This window comes from Diplotaxodon limnothrissa, linkage group LG2, assembly GCF_057381915.1.
Source record: "Diplotaxodon limnothrissa isolate DT_005_m linkage group LG2, D_limnothrissa_male_GT1.1, whole genome shotgun sequence".
In the NCBI taxonomy this organism is placed as follows: Eukaryota; Metazoa; Chordata; class Actinopteri; order Cichliformes; family Cichlidae; genus Diplotaxodon; species Diplotaxodon limnothrissa.
In genome coordinates, this window is record NC_140597.1 from 38,269,670 (window position 1) to 38,293,211 (window position 23,542).

A 23,542-nucleotide genomic window follows, 5' to 3' on the forward strand; every position below is an offset into this window, starting at 1 on the left:
CTACAACACTCAAAATATGCACTGCAATGTAAAAGAACAGCTGTCACCTTGAAAATGTGACGAAGCATAATTATTCGAAACAGAAAAGAGAAAGAGAAACATGTACCATGCACCAAAGGCATGGCACTGCTATAATTACACAGGAGTGTCAACAATGCCTGTTCATAAATTCAATTTGCTTTCTGTCATCCCCTGCATGTTTTTTTTCTGGGGAGAAAAACCACAGTGGATCAATTGAGAAATCAATTTCTGATGGCTCACATGCTGCCTTCATGATTCATTGAGGGGAAAGAGACAAATAATTCTTAGAATCCTAAAAAGCTTCTGGCTTCAAGTATGGATTTCTGATATAATGGCAAATTATGATATCCCGTATGCACCAGTACGACAGGTTGGTCAGCAAAAACAAAAAAAAGCTATTTATGTATTTCAATCAATCGTATTTTTTTTCCACTATCCTCTAAATTTCTATTCACTTAAAATACTTTGCTCTAATCAAAGTCTCTCAACATAAGGCATAGGAGAGCTGTCTATTATCCACTACTATCCTTCCACTAGCAAATTCCTGAGGCTCATTTGCACTGTAATGAGATCTAATGAGAGCTTACCGGCCTTGTGCTTGATGAATTGAACCCACTGTGAGAGAAGAACACAGTGAGAGTTTAACCTCACTGCAGTCACCCTTCATGACTTTAGTAGACAAGATTAGAAGGGAAAGGAAGAATAAAGAGGAGAGGAACAACTCATTCTTAGTTGTTTTCTGCTTGCTGGGATTGTTTTTGAACACATTTGAGCCCATCTGTTCCCCCACAGAAAGTCACCTGTGCAATTAACCTGGACCATTAGCCGTGAAACAAAAGCCTCGGTGGAGGGGGGTGGGTTTCTGCTTTATGGCCAGGTGGAGAGGCAACAACCACACTTTCTTTTAATCTCATCTCATCTCTCCAGTGTCACTTGCATGCACCTGGTTTTGTGTTATTTTCACACCTGAATTCAGGCTCGGCCAGCAACCACCTGCATTACTCAACACCCCCTTCCTCTCACTGCCCTGCTGCCTGCTCTCTAACTAGCTAGCTTTGAGCACAGCAACCCCTTCTACTCACCCACCTGCCCTCCTGCCACAGCAGAGGGCAGACAAAGAGCATTACTGCCGCAGAGAACACAAACGCCCAAAGGAGAGGAATCGTGCACCTGTTAGATGTCTTTCTTTTTGTTTTGACCCTTTTTTGTTACCATATCCCTGCAGTATCGCTGCCCGTGACGAAAGCTTTGGCACAATAATCTGAGAAACTTTTCAGAATGGCCGTAGTCTTTAATAAGTGTGTGCAAGCTTCCTAGTTCCACTTGAATGAAGAATGAAAAAAGAAAGGAGGACGAATGGGAATTGAAGGGTAAACCGGCTAATACAAAAGAAAATTTGCCTGCTGATTGGTCTGGACTGTTTTACTGTAACAACTAAATGAGCAAAGCCACTCATGTCCTCTCTAACTCAATTAGGGATGCTCCCACAACTCTCCATTCCAGAAGGAATGCCAGTCTTGCTACTACTTAACTTGTGCTGTGAGGTCCTGTTTGGCGCCAGGGTCAGGGGAAAGTAAGTAAGGAAGACACTCAGATCCAGAAAAACGTCTCGCAGTTACTAAAGGTGGGTGGAAGGTGAACGGTGCATTGTGCTGACATGCATAAAGTACAGAGAAATGGTAGGCTGGCCTGGTCACTGCAGGCTTGATCTCACACACTGAAAGGATGACTGCCCTGACTACGAGAGACTGGAGGAAACGTGCAAAGAAGTTGGATGTCGACAAGGGAGAGATGAAAGTGGATTAGCCGCCGTGGCGATTTGCATTCTGTGGTGGAACGAAAGCCCTAGCGATTCCCCAAAGCTGGATGCATGAATAAGTAAACAAACAAAAACAAAAATAAACCCTCCATCTGGATGGATGCTGCTAGGCCCCGAGTGAGAAACAGTAGGGAGGGGACACTGGGAAATGGGAAGGGGGGAAGAGAAATGCTTTCAACATAGTCATCACCACACTCTGTTTCCTCTGCTATCATTTGCTTCTACTGCCTGCAGGCCACCCAAGTTAGCATACTGCTATCACCATCTATCCATTGCTTTTGGCTAGTTTGGCCAGTAACACCAACACACAAACAACAGCTCCAACCCAGCACTGACAGATGTTAAGATGACACAGTTTAGATGAGCCACATGGGGTCATCGTGTCAGGGTGCCAGCAGGGCCATGCCTGTCCTCACATCAGAGAAGACCACTATTGCCCTTTTTCCATTAATGAGGTTCTGCTTAATTTAACAACATTATGGTAGTGACTGACCCACATGAATCTTTTGAAGTGACCTCGCAGCAGGCCATATACAATAAGGTCTATACATACTTTAATGGTGTCTTCTATAAACCAAACTTTCCCTGTTAAGTGATCCCACTCTGTGGTCTTGGTGGGGACAAGTTTATCTTCAGTACTGTTTCTGTTTCACCTCATGCAACACTTTTCTTGTGTCATTGTCTACTCATCAGCTATCACAGCAAAAAGCTGCTGTTTAGCTATTGTGAAAAGCCGCAGTGCGTATAACTCTTAGGTCATTGTCTTTACAAACATTCAGCTGCTTGTGAAAAAGTCCATGCAAAGATTTCGGCTTAACATTTTAGTGTCTCAAGGCTGGGTCCTTGAGAGGGAATGGTGTTTTATTGTGCAATGCTATCTGCAGCAATGATGCAGGAGGTGTAATGCGGTTTGGTTTAAACCTCAAATCTGTAAAACATAAACAAGTGAACAATGCCGACTTTGACTGTGCTTTTCGGAAACATGGACAAGAAATCTAAAATATTGGTGCTACATCAACATGACAGGTTCTGATGGCAGTTTCTAACGTAAAGTACAATCAATGGAATCTTGCCTGAATGGTAAAAAAGTACATATGTGTTTATAAAAACCTCGCCGCGAAAAACCAGGGTCAGTTAAAAGATCAGGTAAGATTAATGCATTGCCAAATAGCCAGTGGAAGAATACTCAGCTGCTCTAAAGATTGTGGATTTCATCCATCCTGCACAGAGTAGTGTTTATTTTTGGTGAGTGGCATATTTGGATAGTGGATGCAGTTTTGGAATCCAGATCAAGATAACATCTGAACCAAACCCCACATGGGCTGTTCACATCAGTGAAAGGCGGTGCTGCCTGGGGAAGCTAAATGGATTTGACGGTCTTTGTAGCGAGGGTAATTAGGTTTGATTGACTGTAAAGTGACTGGTGAGGTCCAGATCTGGGAGGGGAAATGATCAGACACTTGAATCACCCACAAATTAATGAGATTCAACTGTGCCGGAGCTGATTTCACCAAGCAGAAGAAGAATATTTCTGAAAGCAATGGGAGAGAGAATACTGCAAGAAGGAATGTTCCATCCGTGCAGAAGGAAACAAAGTCAGAAATGACAGTGATTAGAGATGAGCTTCCTAAAATTACATAAATAACACACTTTTTGTTTTTGTTTGCATTTCTCCTAATACTAAAGAATATCAGAAAATACACCAGTTCACCTTGAAAAAGTGATGCAAAATGCAGACAGATAAAAACTATTCCCATGCTGCCTTTAATTGCTAATGAGTGGGGTATTTATCATGAAATACTAAAAGCTTCCCCATAAAGCATGAGGGTCACTTTAATATGCTGACGTTTAATTTTAGAGATGTACTGGAAATATCAAAATCGGGAAATTTAGTGGATGACTATTTTATTGTATTACTTTCATTTGCAAAATGGCATTTTTCAACAAAGTGTATTTAATCCTTGCATGCCTTTTTTCCCTACATATTTCAGTTTATTCTATTTGGGCCAAGAGCACTGAAACGCAGTCCTCTATAATCTCTGTGCCATCATCTCCTTGAGGCAGACCCCGATTCTTACTGGAGATACAGCACAATCTAACATGCTGTAATTTATTAGAATAGGTCTATGACAGCAGATAATCCTGGTGCCCTTGTTCTTGTCTTTCAGGGTAATAGCAGAATTCACCGGTCCATATGCAGAAGTTTCAGATGATGGCTTGCACTTTTTGCACTCTAAATTGAGACAGCTTACATGCAAGGACAAAGAAAAAACAATTTGTTCAAAGTTTGGCATTACACTGCACTTACATCCACATGCAAATGTAGAAAGAGATTTCATTTTCATAAGTCATCACAAATCACAAATCTATAACTAGACAAGGAAGGCATGGCTGGTCTTTCGAAGATATTATTGTTTGTGGAAAAACAGGTTTTATATATCACTGTTGAATTCTTAAAGGTCTATCCTTGTTCGTCATATTATATATCAAACAAGAAGGTCAGTTTCAGTGCTCTAAAACTGGCTTCATTTTCTAAGCAAAGGTGAGGAAAAGAGAGAATATGTCTCAGAAGTATATATTTTTTCCCCTGGGTTTTGACCTCCGTGTCTCTATAAGCTATCTCCCCTGGTAATATTGTTTGCCATGTCTGCTGTGCTGTGGAGCCACATGCATACCTAGACAGCCAACCTGTCCAACCCACTGCCGCTTGTCAATCCCTGACTATGATCACCTGGCTGGCATGGCTGCAAAGCAAGTATGCACTGGCCTACCGGCAGCTGTCAGTGTCACACGAAACCATCAATCTGCATCTCTACTGCTGTCATTCCTGACAGGGCTCTGCCGGCCACAACCAGCCAGCCAGCTGCAGAGAAATATGTAATTTTAATTTAGCATGCCACAATAATTGACACTTGCTTTTCAGAAAAATAAATTCTTTGCTAAAAAAAAAGAAGAAATAACTTAAAAAGCACTATTGTGACAACATGTTCATAAGAGGGTAAATTTGATTCACATTCCAATACATTCTAATGTATGCGTAAAGTTACATGTATGTCATCTTGATTGCACGTTTAAATGTTACACTGTGTCTAACCTAACTAAGCTAATTTATCTTATATACATTGCATATACTCCTTATATACAAGATAATGAGGTTGGATAAATAGAAACTGTAGAATAAAGAACACGTAATAATTACATAATTACAATTACATTAAAATGAACAACAAACGATATTTTACACAGCAGGGCTTGAATTATTGGAAATGTTGCTTAATGTCTGTTGGTTTGAACCTTGGCTCTGGGACTTTTAAAGACACTGAGAGAAAATGTCTCATAGTCAACCTCAACCAGATGTTTTGTGAAAAAATATGAAGGTGAATACACTATGTGTCATCCCAAACACAAACATTTTGCCTAAACATATTTATCTGCTGTAAAAATCCCAGTGAGCGACCAAATGTATGGATCCACATTCTGTCAGTGTGTCTGCCAGCTGTTGCAATGGACTGACGCTGGGTGGGCTCTAATTCTGTCTCTAAAACAATGATCCCTTTGCAAGTAAAACTTAATCATAAAAACAGCATCTGTGCAGCCACTGCGTTTAGTAATACCCTGTAGTACAATTATAAGAACTGATTTTACTGAAATATAGTTTTCCATTCAAATATTTTTCTTTTGAGATCCGCAATTAGTAAAGTAATAAAGTTGGATAACATTTCATTGTGTTTCCAACTGAGTTAGCAGGCAGTTGGTACACTCATAAAAGGTAATGTGAACTTCGAAAGTTATAACCAGTATGCTTTAAAGCTTTATATTCTTCAGGTTGACAGTGTATTTTTAGATGTTCACGTCGCGAAGGGAACGTTTACACAGAACCTAGATTAGGTTTGGTTTTGTATCTTTTTCTGAGAAAAATAGACAAAAAAAGAAAACAAATTTCCCATGGACTAAATAAAATGTTTGACTTATTACTTTTTTCTGGTTGCGTGTTTATTTCCTTTTATGTGCCTTATGCCAAGCTGAATTGGGCTCAAAGAAGCATGTGTGCTTCCCGGCTCTGTTCAAAGCTTAGTGAATTTGACTGGGGTATACAGTTGACATGTGGGTTCAGACACTTGCCCCAGACGGGGGCACTGACCTCAGAGATGCCAGCCGAGCAAGCAGCCAAAGGGGTCTGCTACTCTTCACAAATGCCTTAGAGAAGTAAAGTCCAGATGCTCTACCATGCTTGGGCACTTGACACACTCAGCATGCTGTTTGTGACATTGTTTCATATGCTGCAATAAAAAATATCCTGCTGCGCTGAGCCATCTTCTCGTGTTTTAGACAGAACCATTAGTTTGGATTTATTCTACAGTGTTCAACAGTTATTTCCAGTGAAGTAAAGTGATTTAGTAAATGTTGAACATCTGGTCAGTTGAAGAGAATATGGAAATCCACTTAGAGCAAATTAAAACAAATGGGGTGACTGGGTAATGATTTCATAAGCAATTTCCTACGTTAGGATTTCTAATACTTCACAAAGAAAACGTGTTCAGCGCTTGTCTCATCTATCAATCACGCTTGTTGACGAAGTGTGTGTGTCACTGAACGTAGAGAGAGCATAATTGCAAGTTTTATCAACTAGGAAATGGGATTTTTCGGGGGGGAAAATGATTGTCCTACTGCATTTGTCCGTCAACCCTCCCCCACCCTGGTGCCATCCTGGCACAAGCTAAATGAATTAAACTCCCATTAAATATGTATTTCGTTCTTAATCATTTGCAAGCGAAGAGGATTAGGTTGCAATTTGTGAAATGACATCAAATCTATCCCTTCTCAAAAATAGCCTCTTGAAATGGCATTAAACTGAATACTATGATCCATCAAAGACTCTCTTAAGCAATAAAATGAGAAAATCTGTAAATCCATAAAACAGATAAGACAATGACCTGAGCATAATTCTCATAATACAACAGCCATATGTTTACTCTAGCTGCTTATGTTAATGGATTTGCAATCTAAATTTATTTATATTTGATCTCATTGTCTCTCTCTCTCTCCCTTCCATCTATATATTTAGCCTACAAACAAATTTAGTATACAATAAAGACACGACTATTATAATTCTAGCCTTTCAACCTTCGAAAACACTAAATTATTTTCAGACATAATTAATTAAAGGTGTATTAAAGGTATTAAACGATCCATCTCTGGAAACATTGCTGACGCTCAGGCTGAAATAGTGATGTGAAAATAACTAATTCGGTAGCACATGTAGAATTGTAGAACAGGATTGGAGAAGAAAGCCAAGAATCTTAAGCCAAAGCTGTTAACTGGAGAGAAATGGAGGGAAAAAGTAAGACGTGAAAGCACCAAATATCCTGCAATGTGTGTTCAAACCACACAGCTTAAAGGGAAGCTAAGAGAAAACAGAAGCACAAACCACCAAGCTGCTGTAACCTCCAACCTGCTTCTGGCTGAAGTTCAGATTCTCATTCACAGAGTACATTTAAAAATCTCTGCATTTGATCGATCTTCCTCTGATTACATTCCACATAGGCAGAAGTTAGTACTCAAAAATATGAACATTTAAAGCCCGTGTAGGTAAGAACCTTCTCATAAGAAAAAAATACAGCTCGGGCTTGATACAACTTGAATTTTAAAGTGCATATTTCATAATTTCAAAGGTCATTGTTATCGCAAGAGTCCAACGAGCTAGGTGCTGGTGCTGCTGGTGCACAATCCCCACTATCTCCAAGGCCGCAGGCAACGTTGCCCATGTCATCCTTATGTTTTATTCATACGAGTCATATTATGGCATTCAGAAACTGAGATCAAAATCTGCTCTGGCAGAAATATTTAATATCATACCTACTTCTCTATCCTTCTCCATCTGGTTAGCCAGAATGAGAGAGAGGGGTAGACAGGCTCCCTCAGCTCAGACATGTTGGATTATTAAAAGTGAGGCTGTCATGGTCCTGGGCCATGTGGGCCCAGTATTCTTAGTTCTTTGTATTTTTGTATTTCGTTCCTTATTTAGGCCATGTCTTCTGAGTTGCCCTGTTGTGTTGTTCCCTAAGTGTTTTCCCTTCATGGCTCTCTCCCCCCTGTGTGCCCTCTATGTATTGATGAGCCCTCGTCTCCCTTTGTGGTTGTTTCATGTTTCCCCAGCCCGTTATGTCTGTGTTTTCCCCGTGCTCTCTCTCCTCCTGCCGGAACCTCTGTGCCTCTACATGTCATGTTCAGTTCACCCCGCCCTGTCTCGTTATGATTATCAGTGTCACCTGTGTTCCCCGTGTGTGCCCACTTTCCTCGTTTACCCTCTGTGTATTTCTGTCTGAGTCTCCCTCTGTTCGGCGTCGTGTTCTCCCTCATGCTGTGTGTGATTCCCCCGTGTTTCCTGGTGAGCTTTACGTTAGTTTTTCCCAGTTTAGTTTTGTATCTCCCATTATCTTTTGTCAGCAATAAAGCTGCTTTTTGAGTTCATCCCCGTGTGTGTGAGTTTTGCATTTTGGGTCCTCCTCCTGCCTGCCACACAGCCGAGCCATGACAGAGGCTTTCAGAGAGGTCACTTCTTAGGAAAAAGAAAATGCAGCATGCATCAATTATCTTGGAGAGTTTGTGGCATACTGAGAACTGTCTTGTCACATTTCCCAATATGGCTGAGCTACAGAGAGGTCTCTGCCTGGTGCTGACATTTAGAAGTTGGTAAATTGTGAAAATCCATCAGGGTGTACACCCCACCCCTGGCATCGTTGCCCACCTCTCAATTTTAAATACACGTAGACATTGAGGGCTAGCAGGAGGGACCATGCGCTTACCTGCTGCTCTCTGGCAGGTAGCTCCAAGCCCTCCTGGGTTTTAAATGCACCTTAGAACACACATGCATCTACACTACAATGAGCGGGTGGAGGGAGGTTCGGAGTCTTCTCTCACCCCCGTTCTCTGCGACCTGCTGGAGCAGGGGGGCTAGGACTAGGAGGAGGAGTTGGCCGTCCGACTGCGGTCTGGAGTGTGGAGCCTTCCTGCTGCTGCGGAGTCGGGGCGGTCTGCCTCCCCCCACCGCAGGGAAAAGGGAAACACCACCTGGGTCTGGGTGCAGTTCCCCCCTCCAGGGGCGGGGGCACCTAGACCCGGTTTGTAGAGTACGCTTGGGGAGTGTGATCGTGTGTACAACGTCTCTTTATGTCTGTCTCCACGTTGGTTGAGTGTGAAGTAAGTGCATATGAGAGCATGAGGGTGGGAATGGATGTTTGTATCTGTGTGTGCCTGTATGTCTGTGTCTATATGTCAGGTTGGGTATCAGACGCCACCTCTCTGGGGACACCTCAGGCCCTCCAAGGTTTGGAGGCCTATCTCCCCCTACCACCACTTCCCCTGCCAGTGGCGGACCCCCTCAGACATCGGTGCATTGGTGGTTCTTTGTGTCCGGGGATGGGCGTCCAGGTACACACCGGCTCACTCCTTGGCGGCCGCTTATCGGGGCCTGGAGCCTGGGGCTCGCTCGGGCCACTTCGGAGGTGGGGTGCCCCCGGCCTCTCGGCCTGGGGCTCGGTCACTCAGGCGCAGCTGGCTGCCGGCGGAGCTCACGGGCGCGTCACTGCAACTCCCCCTGGCTTCTGCTCCGCGGCTGCTGAGTGAGCCCTCATCTGGGACTCTCCTCAGCTCTTTCCGGGACAGTGGCGCAGCTGCCCCTCTGTTGGTCTTCCTTGGTCTCTTGTGTTCTGGGGGCCTCTGGATGTCTGGAGTTTTGATCTCCTCCACACCTGCTTCACGCCCTGGAGGACGGGGCTGTGGCCCCCCCACACCCTCTAGCAGATTATTACATGAAGGAACCTTTTAAAAAAACAAAAAACAAGCGCGTCCATGCTCACAGGTGTACACACGGGTGATCACACCCACAAACTACACCCTTTTTGGCTCCTACCTCAAAGCACACTGTGTTCTGTTGATCTTATGTGCTGCACAATAATGTTTAACATTTAGTATTCACTGTCATATTCCCATATATCATTGTGATGTTGTTTATTCTATTACTCTTGTTCTCTTCTGCTTGCTTTCTTTTTTCTTTCTCAGCAGGTGATCCAGGTGATTGATATATGCATTTTTTTTTTCTCTGCCCGTTCTGTTGGTTTTTGTCTTTTGCCCTTCTCCCCCGTCCCTCTTCTCAGCTGTTTCTCTTTCCCTCTTTCTTTCTCCCCTTCTTTCACCCAGTCAAGTCTGTCCCGTATTCAGTAAGTGAAAATAAAATAAACAATAAAAGGTGAATCAAATGGACCATTACGGCAAGGCTGGGATGGTCAGTTTGGTAAAGTAAATCCGTTGGGCATCTTTCTTTGCCTTTAGACAACAATTCTGATGGCAAAAGAGCCAAACGGGACAGGCCAAAAAAAAACGAAAAAAAAAAAAAACAATTGAAATGTATTGTTGCACTGTGTGTTGGCTTATTTTTACATTTTAAATGAAAACATATATTTAGAAACTGTACATGAATTGCAGTGAAAAACAACAAATCATTGTGCTACTATGAAAAAGTGTTGCTACTTGATTTGTACTACAAAATGAATTGTTTGAATGTGGGAAAAAACGCATACTTCCTGCCACTGCTAATTGTACTGTGTTATCGATTAAAAGGAACTGTTTTCTTGGTATTTTATTAAAATTATGGCACTGCTGCTACATCAATGTCAAAAAAAAAAAAAAAAAAAAAAAAAAAAAAAATACAGCTCGGGCTTGATACAACTTGAATTTTAAAGTGCATATTTCATAATTTCAAAGGTCATTGTTATCGCAAGAGTCCAACGAGCTAGGTGCTGGTGCTGCTGGTGCACAATCCCCACTATCTCCAAGGCCGCAGGCAACGTTGCCCATGTCATCCTTATGTTTTATTCATACGAGTCATATTATGGCATTCAGAAACTGAGATCAAAATCTGCTCTGGCAGAAATATTTAATATCATACCTACTTCTCTATCCTTCTCCATCTGGTTAGCCAGAATGAGAGAGAGGGGTAGACAGGCTCCCTCAGCTCAGACATGTTGGATTATTAAAAGTGAGGCTTTCAGAGAGGTCACTGCTTAGGAAAAAGAAAATGCAGCATGCATCAATTATCTTGGAGAGTTTGTGGCATACTGAGAACTGTCTTGTCACATTTCCCAATATGGCTGAGCTACAGAGAGGTCTCTGCCTGGTGCTGACATTTAGAAGTTGGTAAATTGTGAAAATCCCAGTCAATTTGTGCAAGAAAAGAAGAAAAAAATGAAGAAGAAAAGAACACACTGACTGCTCACAAAGCCCCTCCAGGCTTGAAATATCTTCTCAGTGTCATTGGCATAACTACACACAGGCACCCAGCTCTGTCACTATTATTTTTCATGTGTGAACAACTGTGACTTTCATTGATCAATACACGGCTTACTGGCATTGCTTGAGGACACAGTCTAATTCTAGCTATTTGCAACATTAAATGTAACATGCCGCCTGAAAACAGCCCATTGCTTCGACAAGACCAATGGATAAATGGGCCAATGGACTAATAAAATGACCACAATCATATTGGACGTGCCTTCTGGAGAACAAGCTTTTGCCTTTTCTATATGTCGTGCACAGCTTTCAATCTTTACATGCCCACAAATATTTCCTTGCAAGTTCTTTCGTATCCCGATGGAAGCTGGTAACAAAACTGAACGATATACACTATGTAAAATATGTATAACATTATACATGTGTGTCCTTTATGAAAAAATATGTCTTTCTACATACATGGACGAAACTTGACGTAACGTGTAAACATAACCTCTGTTTTGTTTGGAAACGTTGTGCTAGGTATCAAAGTAAATATAGAATTCCTTCATAGCTAAGAAAGATAAGTTCTGCTCCTCCTACACACTATCCTCTTCCTTCAGTTCAAATCTATGTGAAGCAGATTTCCATGAAATCCCCTTCCATCCTCCTGTTCTCGTCCTCCGAGTTCTCCTATCTCCGGCTCGGTTGGCGGCATGGGGAGAAGTGGCATACCTTTGTTCATGTCAATCAGCTGCTTCTTCTTCTGCTGGCGCTCCTGCTTCTCACGCTCTGCCTTCTCCTTCGCCAGCTTGGCTCTCTTGATCTTCTCCTCCATCTCCCTTTTCTTGTGGTTCTCCTTCACTGCTTCCTGATGAGACACACGCACAGAGACACAAACACAGATAAAATCAGAATTTGGCTCCTGCCACAGCCACTTTTTTAAGCATATTCACTACTGTATAGTGTTCAGAAGCAGCAGCATGTCATTAGGAAATTCTACTCAGAGGAAAGTTTGATAGTTACAGATAAACTGCTGGGAAAACAAAACAAAAACAAAACAGCATATCATGCTTTATGTGTGGGGCCACAAACATTCAACTGCAAGACTTACAAAGTTTTCTTATCACAAGCTCATTTGTTATGAAAAAGACATCAATATGGTTGTATGGACATGCCGCAACATTAAAAAGTGTAGCAGAAATGTGATGGTCTCTGAGGAGGGAAAAAGATAAAATCTTTGGCCTACTTCATGGCCAGCTGAAATGTCAGGAGGCAGAGAAAGAGAGATAATCAACAGTACGTATTCAGCCTTTACAAATGTGTCAGTTTGTTCTTGTGCCAACAGAGAATAAGATGCAACCAAGTGACCTTTGAAGAAAAAGTTGTCTCATTTCAGGTCTGTGGTGCAGCTAGAGCTGGGCGATATGAGATTTTTTCATATCACGATATGTTTTTTTCATTTCAGGCGATAATGATATCTATCACGATATAAGCCAAATAACTATATTTGTAAGATTTAAATGTGCCGTTGCTCACAAGTAAAATGTGAAATAATCAGCAGCTTGTTTTTAAATATTTATTTCCCATAATAAGTTCAACAGGGTAGATGTACTTAAGGAACATGAGACTTTTTCAGCTAAATAAAGGCAAATATTGCAAACTACACAAAAGGCAGCCACTAAAGCGTTTAAGTTTCAAAATAGAACAAATGAAACAGACTAAATTGTCAATTCCACTTAGAAATAAAGTATTAATTCTAAAAATAAATCTTAGTTTGTTTTACAGAAGAACAGACAAAACTGACTAACTTTTGTCAATATCAAATAAACTGAGAACTAAAAGGAAATTCTCAATCTCTCCTTGTTGTATAGCTGAGCTTTTCAAACAGTTTTAACAGTTACTTTAGTCTGACAAAAGCCGAATGACGAATCAGCGCTTCCAGTCAGAGACTGAGGCTACGTCCACACGTACATGGGTATTTTTGAAAACGGAGATTTTCCGTTTTCGTTTTGAAAAATAATCCCGTCCACACATAAAGGCAGAAATGAAGGAAAACGCTGCTATGAACATGCCAAAGCAGCGGGTGGCGCTAGATTCCTAACCGTGCAGAAATGTTGGCCAATCAGAAGTCTAGAAGCCTCGGTGGGAAAAAGTAAACAAAGCTGGGGCATAGAAGCAGAACCGAGTCGTATGTGTGGAGGGACAGTAACTGTGTGTATATGTAAGCATTTAAACACTGCAGAGAGTAGAATTAACAGTAACAGTCTTGTAGAAATTCATTTCACCGAAACAATAACGTGGCGCACAGTGTGACGCATGCACCAGTTTATTGTATTTCCAGACTTGCTTTCGGCACAATTTACAGTGCACGCTACTCTGTTTTTTGTCAGACTTGAAATAGCCGAAATACCTTCACACTACGGAACTTCTATGGCTCTTCCGTTCGACAATCTCTCCGGCATTGGAACCATCATCTGTTTTCTCTTCGGTCACGCTCGGTTGATTTTTCTAGTCGGCACACTCATTTCCTCCATTACCCGCTGGCTGCTTCCCAAACAAACACACGTGCGGCTTGGCACTTGTGCTGTACGTAACAAGTCACGCGACGTGACGCTGCGGCTGTGATTGGTTCGGCTCTGCGCTACTGAATTTGGATCGGCTGACCTTTTTTTTTTTTTTTAATTTTTTTTTAAGAGGACAAGAGCGGCGAGGTCTATCGCGATAGCTTAATTTCTCTATCGAGTAAAAGTTATATCGCGATACATATCGTTATCGTTCTATCGCCCAGCTCTAGGTGCAGCCCTGCACAGGACCCATTGTAGGTGGGTGTGCACGTGGGAACGGTTATGCTGTATCTATACATATACATGCATATGTGCCTATGGTGAAAGCCATTTTTGCCCTCCTGCTTATTGTGGTGTTGCCCTCATGCATGTGTGTGTGCATCCGTAAGTGAAGGCATGGCCCTGTCTGTGCACTGATATAATAAGTGGCGACAGTAGGCCCCCCATCTAATGCCCCTGTGGTCCTGATGTGTGTGTCGTGTTGGCAGCTAAGACAGGGGGATTATGGGGATTGTGGGAAAGGAACAAGGAAAAAGCAGCTCATCATGCCAGTCAATAGCAGAGCCTTTCTCCATGTCCAAGGACACAAGCCCTCATTGTCACTGTCTCCTTGTTAGATGACAAGGGCAATGAGACAGAGCAAGAGAGAGATAGAGGGAAAAAGAGGGGTAAAGGGGTGTTGTAATAATGAAGTCGTAATAGAATAAAAGAAAGTAATTTAAAAAAATAGGGGAGAGTGTTAGTATTAACTGCATTTTGAAAATGGACCAAGTTAAATTATCTTTCTGTGGCTGAAAAAGATTTGTAAACACTCACATTTCAACCAATATTTTATCATCATCGCATTCAAGCTGTGCAAATGAAACAGATACACAAACTAGTCCGAACACTATGTTGCTATTTGGAGTTAGTAAAGCAGTGCATGGGTATTGTGGAGCAGGGAAATTATTTTACTGCTATTGTTAAATAATAAATATAATCTGCAGCATGGATATTGCATTCAGAGGTTGAACAGTGTGTGTCTTTCAGAAAGACTAAGTGGCAGGCTGACAGGAAGTTGCAGAGAGTTTGCAGAAGTGAAAGCAGGAAGTTATTTTGAGCAGCAGGCTAAGACGATCATTGCTTTGACAATGTAACAGATAGCTTTAAGATGGCCTTAAGATGTTTATGATGATGTTAATTTTGTATTTCAGATGCAGTTATAACTATTGTGTACACAATGCATATCTGTGCTTATTTGAGTTGATGTTCAGGTTCTTTAAAGGTCTTAAGCTTCACTGACGTGACTGTTCAGGTGATACATGCTGAGGGAAAACTAGAACATAGAAGGAATTGCAATACATGCTTACAAAACACTTATATATCAGGTCATTTCATATTAAGGTTTTAGTAGAGGTTCTTGGTTAAAACATTTATTTAGTAGAAGACATACACATAGTCTCAGTGAGCCTCTGGTCTGGTGAAAGGTCAGAAGTGCAACAGGTGAAGAGGTGACACAGAGAGCATGTGAGGTCGTGACACACACACGAGTTAGATTTATTTAGAGGAGAGAGAGATTAGTCATGTCTGGATTGTAACGGTGAAAGTGTCTCGGTAAAAGAGGAACCGTCCTTGTCTTCTCGGCAAGAAAGAGGAACTGAAAGGTTGACCGGAGGAATCGGCCATGAAAATAGAAGATGATGTTCTGTGTTAAAAGTCATGGTTGTTTTGATATTGACGTATGTGTATATATCCTGTCTGTGACGCATGAAGGGGCGTCAGTAAATCAAGCCCTGATGGTATAAAATATCTGTTCATGCTTTGATTAAGTTGAAGACTACTTGCTGTCTGCGTACAGAGTGTCTTCCCACACGTGTGTTCATTAAAAATCATTGTTTGACCAAGAGCTTCTGGACCATGGGTGGTTTGTACTCTCCTTCCTCAATTTTGAACCTTAACAGTATATATTTAGTAAAACACTTAACTTTTTGCTCAAATAAGAGATTATTTGAGTTCAAAATGTTTGTCACCGTCCGCTGACAAGATTCATTTTGGGGATACTGTCACTGTAATGCTCGACACTTACAGCATTAGTTGCTGTAAATTATGCAGATTGCATAAAAAATCCTGTCGGCAAAACTTATTTTAAACAAACAACTAATTCTGACTGTAAACATGATTATGCAACATAATCATGTTGCTCTAATCAAACAGCACGACTAATTACCATAGCACCAAATATGTGTTCACTCATAGTGTTCGCTCTACCATTCTCTTTGGCCACCCCAATTTTGCCACTGGCAGTGACTGATTGTATCAAGTCTCATTTTCTTGGCAGCTCTGTATCGTAGGAAGACACAGAAGGGGAAACCATCATCATCATGAGATCTGCTTAACAAAAACACACCTCATACAGACAACCTGATTTAAACCCATATAACACGTAAGGCAAGAATTCGGGTTCCTCTTGAAATGCTTAGATATTGTTTATAAATTCTGAGACTAAGTTATGAAAGCACATGCGTTGCAGTTGGTCTCCAAAGCACTTTCGACCGCTCAAGATCAAAGTACAAGTAACAATATAATTTGAAGTAACCATGAAAATGTTTATTTTTGGCCATGGCATTGGTCTCTAGGTGATGCTCATTACTATAATTAGTCGCACAAGAGGTTAATTATTTATTACATTTTTTAAAAATTTAAATAAAAAAAAGACATCGTTCTGTTACTTAATGAGCTAAACAATATATAAGATTCATTAACCTCTGTGTTACTGATGCGTGTTACACTACAACACTGTATACAAAACGAGTAATGACTTTTCTATCTTACTATATCCATAACCTGAATGTTACCTTGTTGCAAGTCCCCAGTCTGTTAATGCTTTATTTTTTGTTTGTTTTTCTTTAACCTTGATTTTTTAATGCCCCTGATACCACAGAAATTAGTCCTGGGGCTCACACTCCAATCATTTATATACACAAAGGCCACTCCATACGGCACACCTGTTCAACCGCTTGTTAACCCAAATATCTAATTAACCAATCCCGTGGCAGCATTTCGGTGCATTTAGGCATGTAGACATGGTCAAGACAATCTGCTTAATTTCAAAGTGAGGATCTCAATCTGGAAGAAAGATTATTTTGAAAAAGTGACTTTGAATGTGGCAAGGCTCTTGGTACAAGACAGGCTGGGCTGACTATTTCAGAAACTGATGATCTTCTGGGATTTTCTTACACACAACCCCCTCTAGACCGTACAGAGAGTAGTACAGAAAAGAGAAAATATCCAGTGAGCAGCAGTTTTTTCAGTAAAAATGTCTTGTTGATGCCAGAGGTCAGAGGAGAATGGCCCAAACTGCTTCTAGGTGAGAGGAAGGCAACAGTAACACAAATAAGCACACATTATCACAAAGGCATGCAGACGATCATCTCTGAATGAAGAGCATAGTGAACCTTGAAGCAGATGGGCTACAACAGACCAAGTCCACACTTGGTTCCAGATCTCAAACCAACAGACCATATTTGAGATGTGTTGGAACAGCTGAGTCACATAATGCTGTTTGTTTACAGCACCTTTAGTAATCTATGCCACAAAAAAATGATGGCAGTTCAGGTACTCGCAAGGTGTAACTAATGAAGTGGCCTGTGATTGTAGTGGGTCTTCGAAATACCTGATCCAAGGTGGCTGCAAAGTGCCAGCGCAAATTACATTGATGGATTATATTACCTGACCACCTGTGACACACAGCAAATCTAAGTGCAAATCGAATTTTAGTCAAGGTGTGGCAAATTTCTCATTTAATTGAGCAGAGACTTTTCAAATTCAAATGTTGCAACACATAAAGCAAAAACAGCAGCCGGTATATTTTTACTGAGTTTGCTGGTGGGCAAATGATATTTCTATTGAGCATGGGAGGTTTTTGTTCACAAACGAAATGGAAATGCTCTTCGAGAAAATACATTTAGCTTAAAAACTGGCCTTTGAATATCCACCGCAACGACTGTTATCTTTTATAGCGACAATTTAACCCCACAACCCTTAAATAAAGCTGTAAAACCCTGCATTTATGGGCCCTGGCTGTGCTCTGTATGGATGTTTAAACCGAGAGACAAAACAAAATGTGGTTTTGTAAAATAGCATCTTCAAGTATGATTGACAACATCACCACTGAAGCAGCACACTGCAGCACCGAGGCTCACAGAGGCCACGAGATGAGAGTGCGTGTCACACTCAGTGTGTTTGCGATGGAGATTGTAGGTACTCTTCTCTCTATACTTGGCTTGAAACTGAATGCTGTGGAACATCCACGTCCAACCCACCAACGAGGCCACGCAGACTTTTCCCTTTCCAGGTCCGTTCTTTCAATAATTCATGAAATGTGTTTGCTGTTCTTCCTTGACCCTTTACAACACAATACATCTCCCACAGCATGGTTCCCCTCCCATGCATACAGGTTTGCCAGTCCAATGAGGGAGCAATAAGTATTTCCAACTGCTCAGTCGCACCAGTGATCTCACACAGAGAGTGTCACTGCTATATCTCATTTGAATTTTACAAACACTACAACGCCTGGGCTTTAAGCAGCAAATGTGTTTATTCGCCATCTGTTACACTGTGTGCCAGGATGTTGGGGAAATGTCTTCAAGAAGTTATAGGTTACAGATTGTGAGACTTCTGCTCTGCAGTATACATGTATTCCCATATTGATAGGTGACCTCTAAAATCTGGTGCAAAGAATTTAATGACTGTGCACCACTAGAAGCATCCTGAGGAAATGTGACAGTGATTCAGCAAGAAGGTAGAGCTCAGTCTTTGCCAGAGCGTCATCTTTAGCATCATCAGCTTGATTATGATCATTTCTCATATTGTGAAGGAATTAGGGAGCTTTAGAAATATCATGCGGGCTAAGAAGTGGACGGATCCACCCCCACACACAGAAACCATCATTCTAATCTCTTAGATGCTCTATCTTGCTACTTTGTGAACCCAGTTTGGGTCTTTTGGTCTTATTAGAAAGTCACTCAATTAACAAGGAAGACTGTTAGTTCATCCCAGCCCATCTGCTGTGCTTTGATAACTCATTAATGAAAAAATCCTCATCCCCATGCTCCTGGTCAGGATTACGTATAAAGACCCTGCGATTGCATTTCACTCATACTCAATTTCAGAATATGGCAGCAGCATTAAATTAACAAATTGTTGGACTCTTGGAATACTGAGTCCATGTACTGAAATGAAATAATAATTCATTGGCCACAGGAAAAAAGAGAGAATGGGACAGGAGCGAGGGAGAAAAAGAGAATGAAACAGAAGGGAAATCGAGTTAATGGATTCTCTTATCAGTTACATTCAGTTCTGTGAGGACTGTCTGTCAATGCGTTTACTCAAATGCCTCATGTCGGTCGGGTGCATTAAGCCCTAGCTTTTTAGCAAAAGCAATTTAGGGTGACTGTATTGCAATGGAATTCTTTAATACTGCAGATGCTTTGTGATGTGAATGCATTGCACAAGGCAATGCAACACAGACGGAAGAAAGTCAAACAATGCAATGTCTCAATATTGAAATAAGAGTGTGAGACACACCAGGCATATTAAGAAGTTAAATTTACTTGAATTCCAATTTGCCAGTTGGAACAAATCAGCAGTGGCTGATGCAGGTCAACCTTTTCAAAGATAAATAACATGATGCAAGTATCTCCCTAAAATTGCTTCACTGACAAGAAAAGCTAAGAAGAAGCTTTCGCTGTGCTGAAAAGAAGCTAGTGCAGTTGTTTTCACAGGGTAAGAGAAATAAAAGTATAAACAAGCATTGATTTCTTGTGCTCTGCGAGCAGATGAGATTAGCATTCCTGTCAGCAGAGCTGAAAAGCCGAAAACTATAAATAATATCTGAAAAATATGGTGATTAAAGGATTGTTGTTATATGAATATATTAACTTATAATCCAACCCCCATTTCACAAAACTATATCCCAGTCATTTCCCTCCCCTTAACCATAGAAGGAAAGTTTAAATCAGTAGTAAAATATTCATCTGCAGCTATTTGCTTGAGAGAATAATTTATTTTCTTGGGTGGATGCTTCTTTTAGAGACATGCAACTCTGGAATCCTCAAGGGAGCGTTATGTTGTATGGTTGTGCACTTTGATCAGCGGGAATGAAAAGCTGGTTTCAAATGGGGATCAGAGAAAAGAGAGGAAAGGATTCAGACAAGGGGACCTTGCCATTCACATTAATAGATGGTGAAGACTGAGGGTGTGCCGTCTGGACACGGTGTCATCATCCTGACACCAGGAGCTTTCGGGGCATTGCTGGTAGGGATGACTAGACTGTTCAAGGTCGAAAATCACAGACGCTTGAATGAATGTTTAACAGACTACTTAACAGAGGATGTTTATCTTATCATTAATATTACCTCTTACACACTAATCTCCCTTGCCCTTTATTCACTGCTGTAAGTAGCAGAGGCTGTTTTTTTATTTCCCTTAATCCAATTTAAAATGCTACTTCACATTTAGTGAACCTCAAACCTTTCTCATCGCATTTCTCAGATATCGTATATGATATATATACTTTTTATTGCAGACAAAACATACTTTATAATCAGTGGAAAGATATATTTTTATTGTATTTACATATATGTGAAAGAATAAATATGTAAATGACACTGTTTACCAGGTTATGAAGCTTGCCGACGCCTCTTTTATTAGTAGTCTTGCTTTGATTGACCCGTTTTATTTTTTCTTTGTAACTTAGGACGCTTTCTTCCAGTTCTCAAGTCAAGGACGTTTGACATGAAGAGAAAGTTTACATTTATCTGCTCTTTTTCCTAAAAATCGACATGTTAAATGTTAAATATTGGGTGTTAAAAAAAACAATCGGCCTCATTTCTGAAATTGAGGTTCAGAACAAAGACAGGTAAATCAAACATGGCGTGACAGTAATTCTCCTGTTTATTAACATGTTGTTCACCAAAACCCAAATATCTTGAATAAACATTAAAGAAATATTCAGAAAAGTGACTCAGAAACATCAGAAAATCTTGACAGATTATCAGATGACGGATATTATTTCACCATCGTTGTTCACGTAATGATCTACGTTTCATAATTTCTTTTTTGGCTTTGAAGATGTACCAAGTCTGCCAAAATAACCGAGGTAAGACCATAGTGATGTCTTTGGAGTTGTTGCGATTGAAAACATGAGGAAAAATTATAAGCAGAAGAAGTCTGAGTTATGGACTAACAGTGTAGAGTTTGAAAGCTGTAAGCATTTACCTGACAGGAAGGGTTGAGAAGCTGTTGAGGTGCATTATGGAAAATTTGCTTTCAGAGCTGGTCCATTACTAATGACTACCTCAGCCTCTTCTGCTTAGATTTTGATATTTCTCTTTTGTATATCCTTCCAAAGTCCTTCAAACTAATGGAAGTGCGATACGACATAATCGGCGTCCCCTTTTTCTATTCAAGTGCATCCATGAAAGTACAGCAGTGTAATTTTCGCACAAGTTTTCACCACCTGTCAGGACCCTGGAAGTTTGATGAAAATGTGTGCATGTGTAATACACAACCTCTGTTCTCAATTCACTGACACCCAGTGTGTGCAAGTAAGCGTGTGCAAAAGTATGCGCACGTGTGGGTGGGGGCTTCTGTTAGTCAACGTATGTGCCTACTTTGAAGGAACGTGTTTGTGTTCGTGTGCAAAAAATCAGAAAGTTTGCACTTACCATGAAGAGCATGCGGAAGTTGGCCAGTTCTCCGAAGAATTCTTCCACACTGACCGAGTGGGGGTCAAAGGCAAAATAACTGCCTATATTTTCATACAGCTTCTGCATGTTCTTGTGCATGGTGGACAATTTTTCATACTGCTCCCTGGAACTCTTGCTGAAGCCGTGAGAAGCAGAGAGTCAAGGAAAAAAGGAGAAAGACATGTCTCAAACATACACAAAGCATATTCAAAAATAATCTCCAATATAATCTCACATCTCACAAGCGTGTTGATCTCTAGAAAAACAAGTCATTGTGAAAAATGATCACTTTCACAAGCTTTATAGCATTCAAAAAGCCCACCTATGCCAAGGTCAGCAAAACAAAATACTAGATAAAGAAGGGTCAGAGACAATCTAATGTGGCATTACAATAACCTCTCCATCTCACTTTGGAGTCAATGGCATGGTGAGCTAATAGCTGCAGCCCTGGAGTAATGGAAAGGTGTTTTGTAGTCAGCAGCATGACACAGATGGTTGCTGGAAAAGCTGATTGCAGTCATTGTTCTATTGTTTCTCACAACAACAGTGGGGTCAGGTTGTTTTGAACCTCACAGCTCACGTCGCACTGTGTAATTTACTGAACAGGCGGAGCACTTTTCTCCTGGTGAATGACTATTGACAGCCAGCATCAGTTAAGCATTATCGCAGCAGCCATTGACCTCTCATAGAGACTGCACTTGGACACTCGGAGACTCACGTAGTCCAGGTGAGATGAGGACGACACAAAATACACATATCTACCAACATTTACAGACATGCAAGTACATGCTAGCAAGTAGGGCTGGGCGATATGACCCAAAATTCATATCTCGATATTTTTTAGCTGGATGGCGATATAAGATATATCTCGATATATTTTTTTAAAGCCATAAAGTAAGAACAAAAAGAGAGTTCTTAGTCAAAGCTGTGTCCCAGATGTCACACAGGCACTTTTATTAACATAGAGCAGATGTACATAAAATTTACTCAAAAATAAATTATGAGCATTTATTAAATAATAATGCTCCATAAATAAAAGAAAACAATGTTGTTTTTGTGCATAACAAAAAGCTCACAAATGTGCAGTCAAAATGTAAACTAAAAGACGCTGAGCACAATAACAAAGACAGATTTCACAGCTGCTCTGTTCCCAACTTGTACTGCGTGACTGACAGCCTGGAGTTTGAAATCCGCTTCGCAACCACGTCTCTTAACAGATGACATTTACGGTCCTTATACACAGTAGGGTAATATTACGTTGAAGCACAGTACGTATCACTCCGCGAGGCTCAGCCGTAATGCTCCGACAATCCATCAAGCGGTGCAGCTCCGTAGCTTACCAAAGTCGTACTAAAACATTTTTTGACAGATTGCTGAGCGCCGTGTTCCACATAAAATCGGTTCGCGGCCATCAAGCACAACCAGAATTCATACATAAGGCGCGCTGTCAACTTTTGAGAAAATGAAAGGGTTTTAGTCCGTGCAGCACCTCTGGGCTGCATGGCGTTAGCGTGGTTAGCTCGTTAGCGTGGTTAGCTAGCTAACACGTTGACGCCGTCCAGCCCCACGCACAGGGCGATGCGCAGTAACTCGTTAACGGAGATTTGCCGTGTCCATCTTGTCGCTTCCTGAAGGTGAAGCGATGGGGGAGGAGGGGGAGTTGTGTTCAGTGAAGGAGAGGCGAGGCCGAGTAACGTTGCGTAAAGACGAAAGTGGACGAAAGAGAGGCAAACTTGCGGCTCCACAAGTATAATTATAACGTAACATAGACTATATCGATATAAAGGATATGGTCACATCTTATATCTCGTATAAAAATATATCGATATTTTTTTAAAACTCGATATATCGCCCAGCTCTACTAGCAAGCAGTCAAGTATGGAGAAAAAAACACTATAGAAACTCGAGTAGTACTAGTTTCAGTACACAGGCGGTGGTGTCTGACACCTGCTGTGCCTTCAATCAGTTCCATCTTCTTTCTTAAGAGGCTATTTTTGTATCTGTCACATCTGCAGTGGCACGAAGCTAAATGGCTTGAGGTGTGCCTTTTTGTTCTTGCAATTGCAGGAACTCCTAGCATTATGTCAAGGCAAAGAGGTGTGGAAACTGCTCTGTTGTTGGCTGCACTGAGCAGCACAAAT

General features: G+C 41.1%; 1 protein-coding gene across 7 annotated transcripts in view; it reads right to left on the reverse strand.

Annotated features, from left to right (window-relative positions):
• The window catches only part of diaph2 (diaphanous-related formin 2), a 378,450-nt gene that overhangs the window by 58,534 nt on the left and 296,374 nt on the right, over window positions 1-23,542 (reverse strand). For all 7 annotated transcript variants that reach the window (XM_085363442.1, XM_085363427.1, XM_085363433.1 and 4 more), the window contains 2 exons: window positions 21,381-21,545; window positions 11,843-11,978 (listed from right to left, as the gene is read on the reverse strand). In XM_085363442.1, coding sequence (XP_085219568.1) covers window positions 11,843-11,978; window positions 21,381-21,545 — 301 coding nt within the window. The remainder of the gene's footprint in view (window positions 1-11,842; window positions 11,979-21,380; window positions 21,546-23,542) is intronic.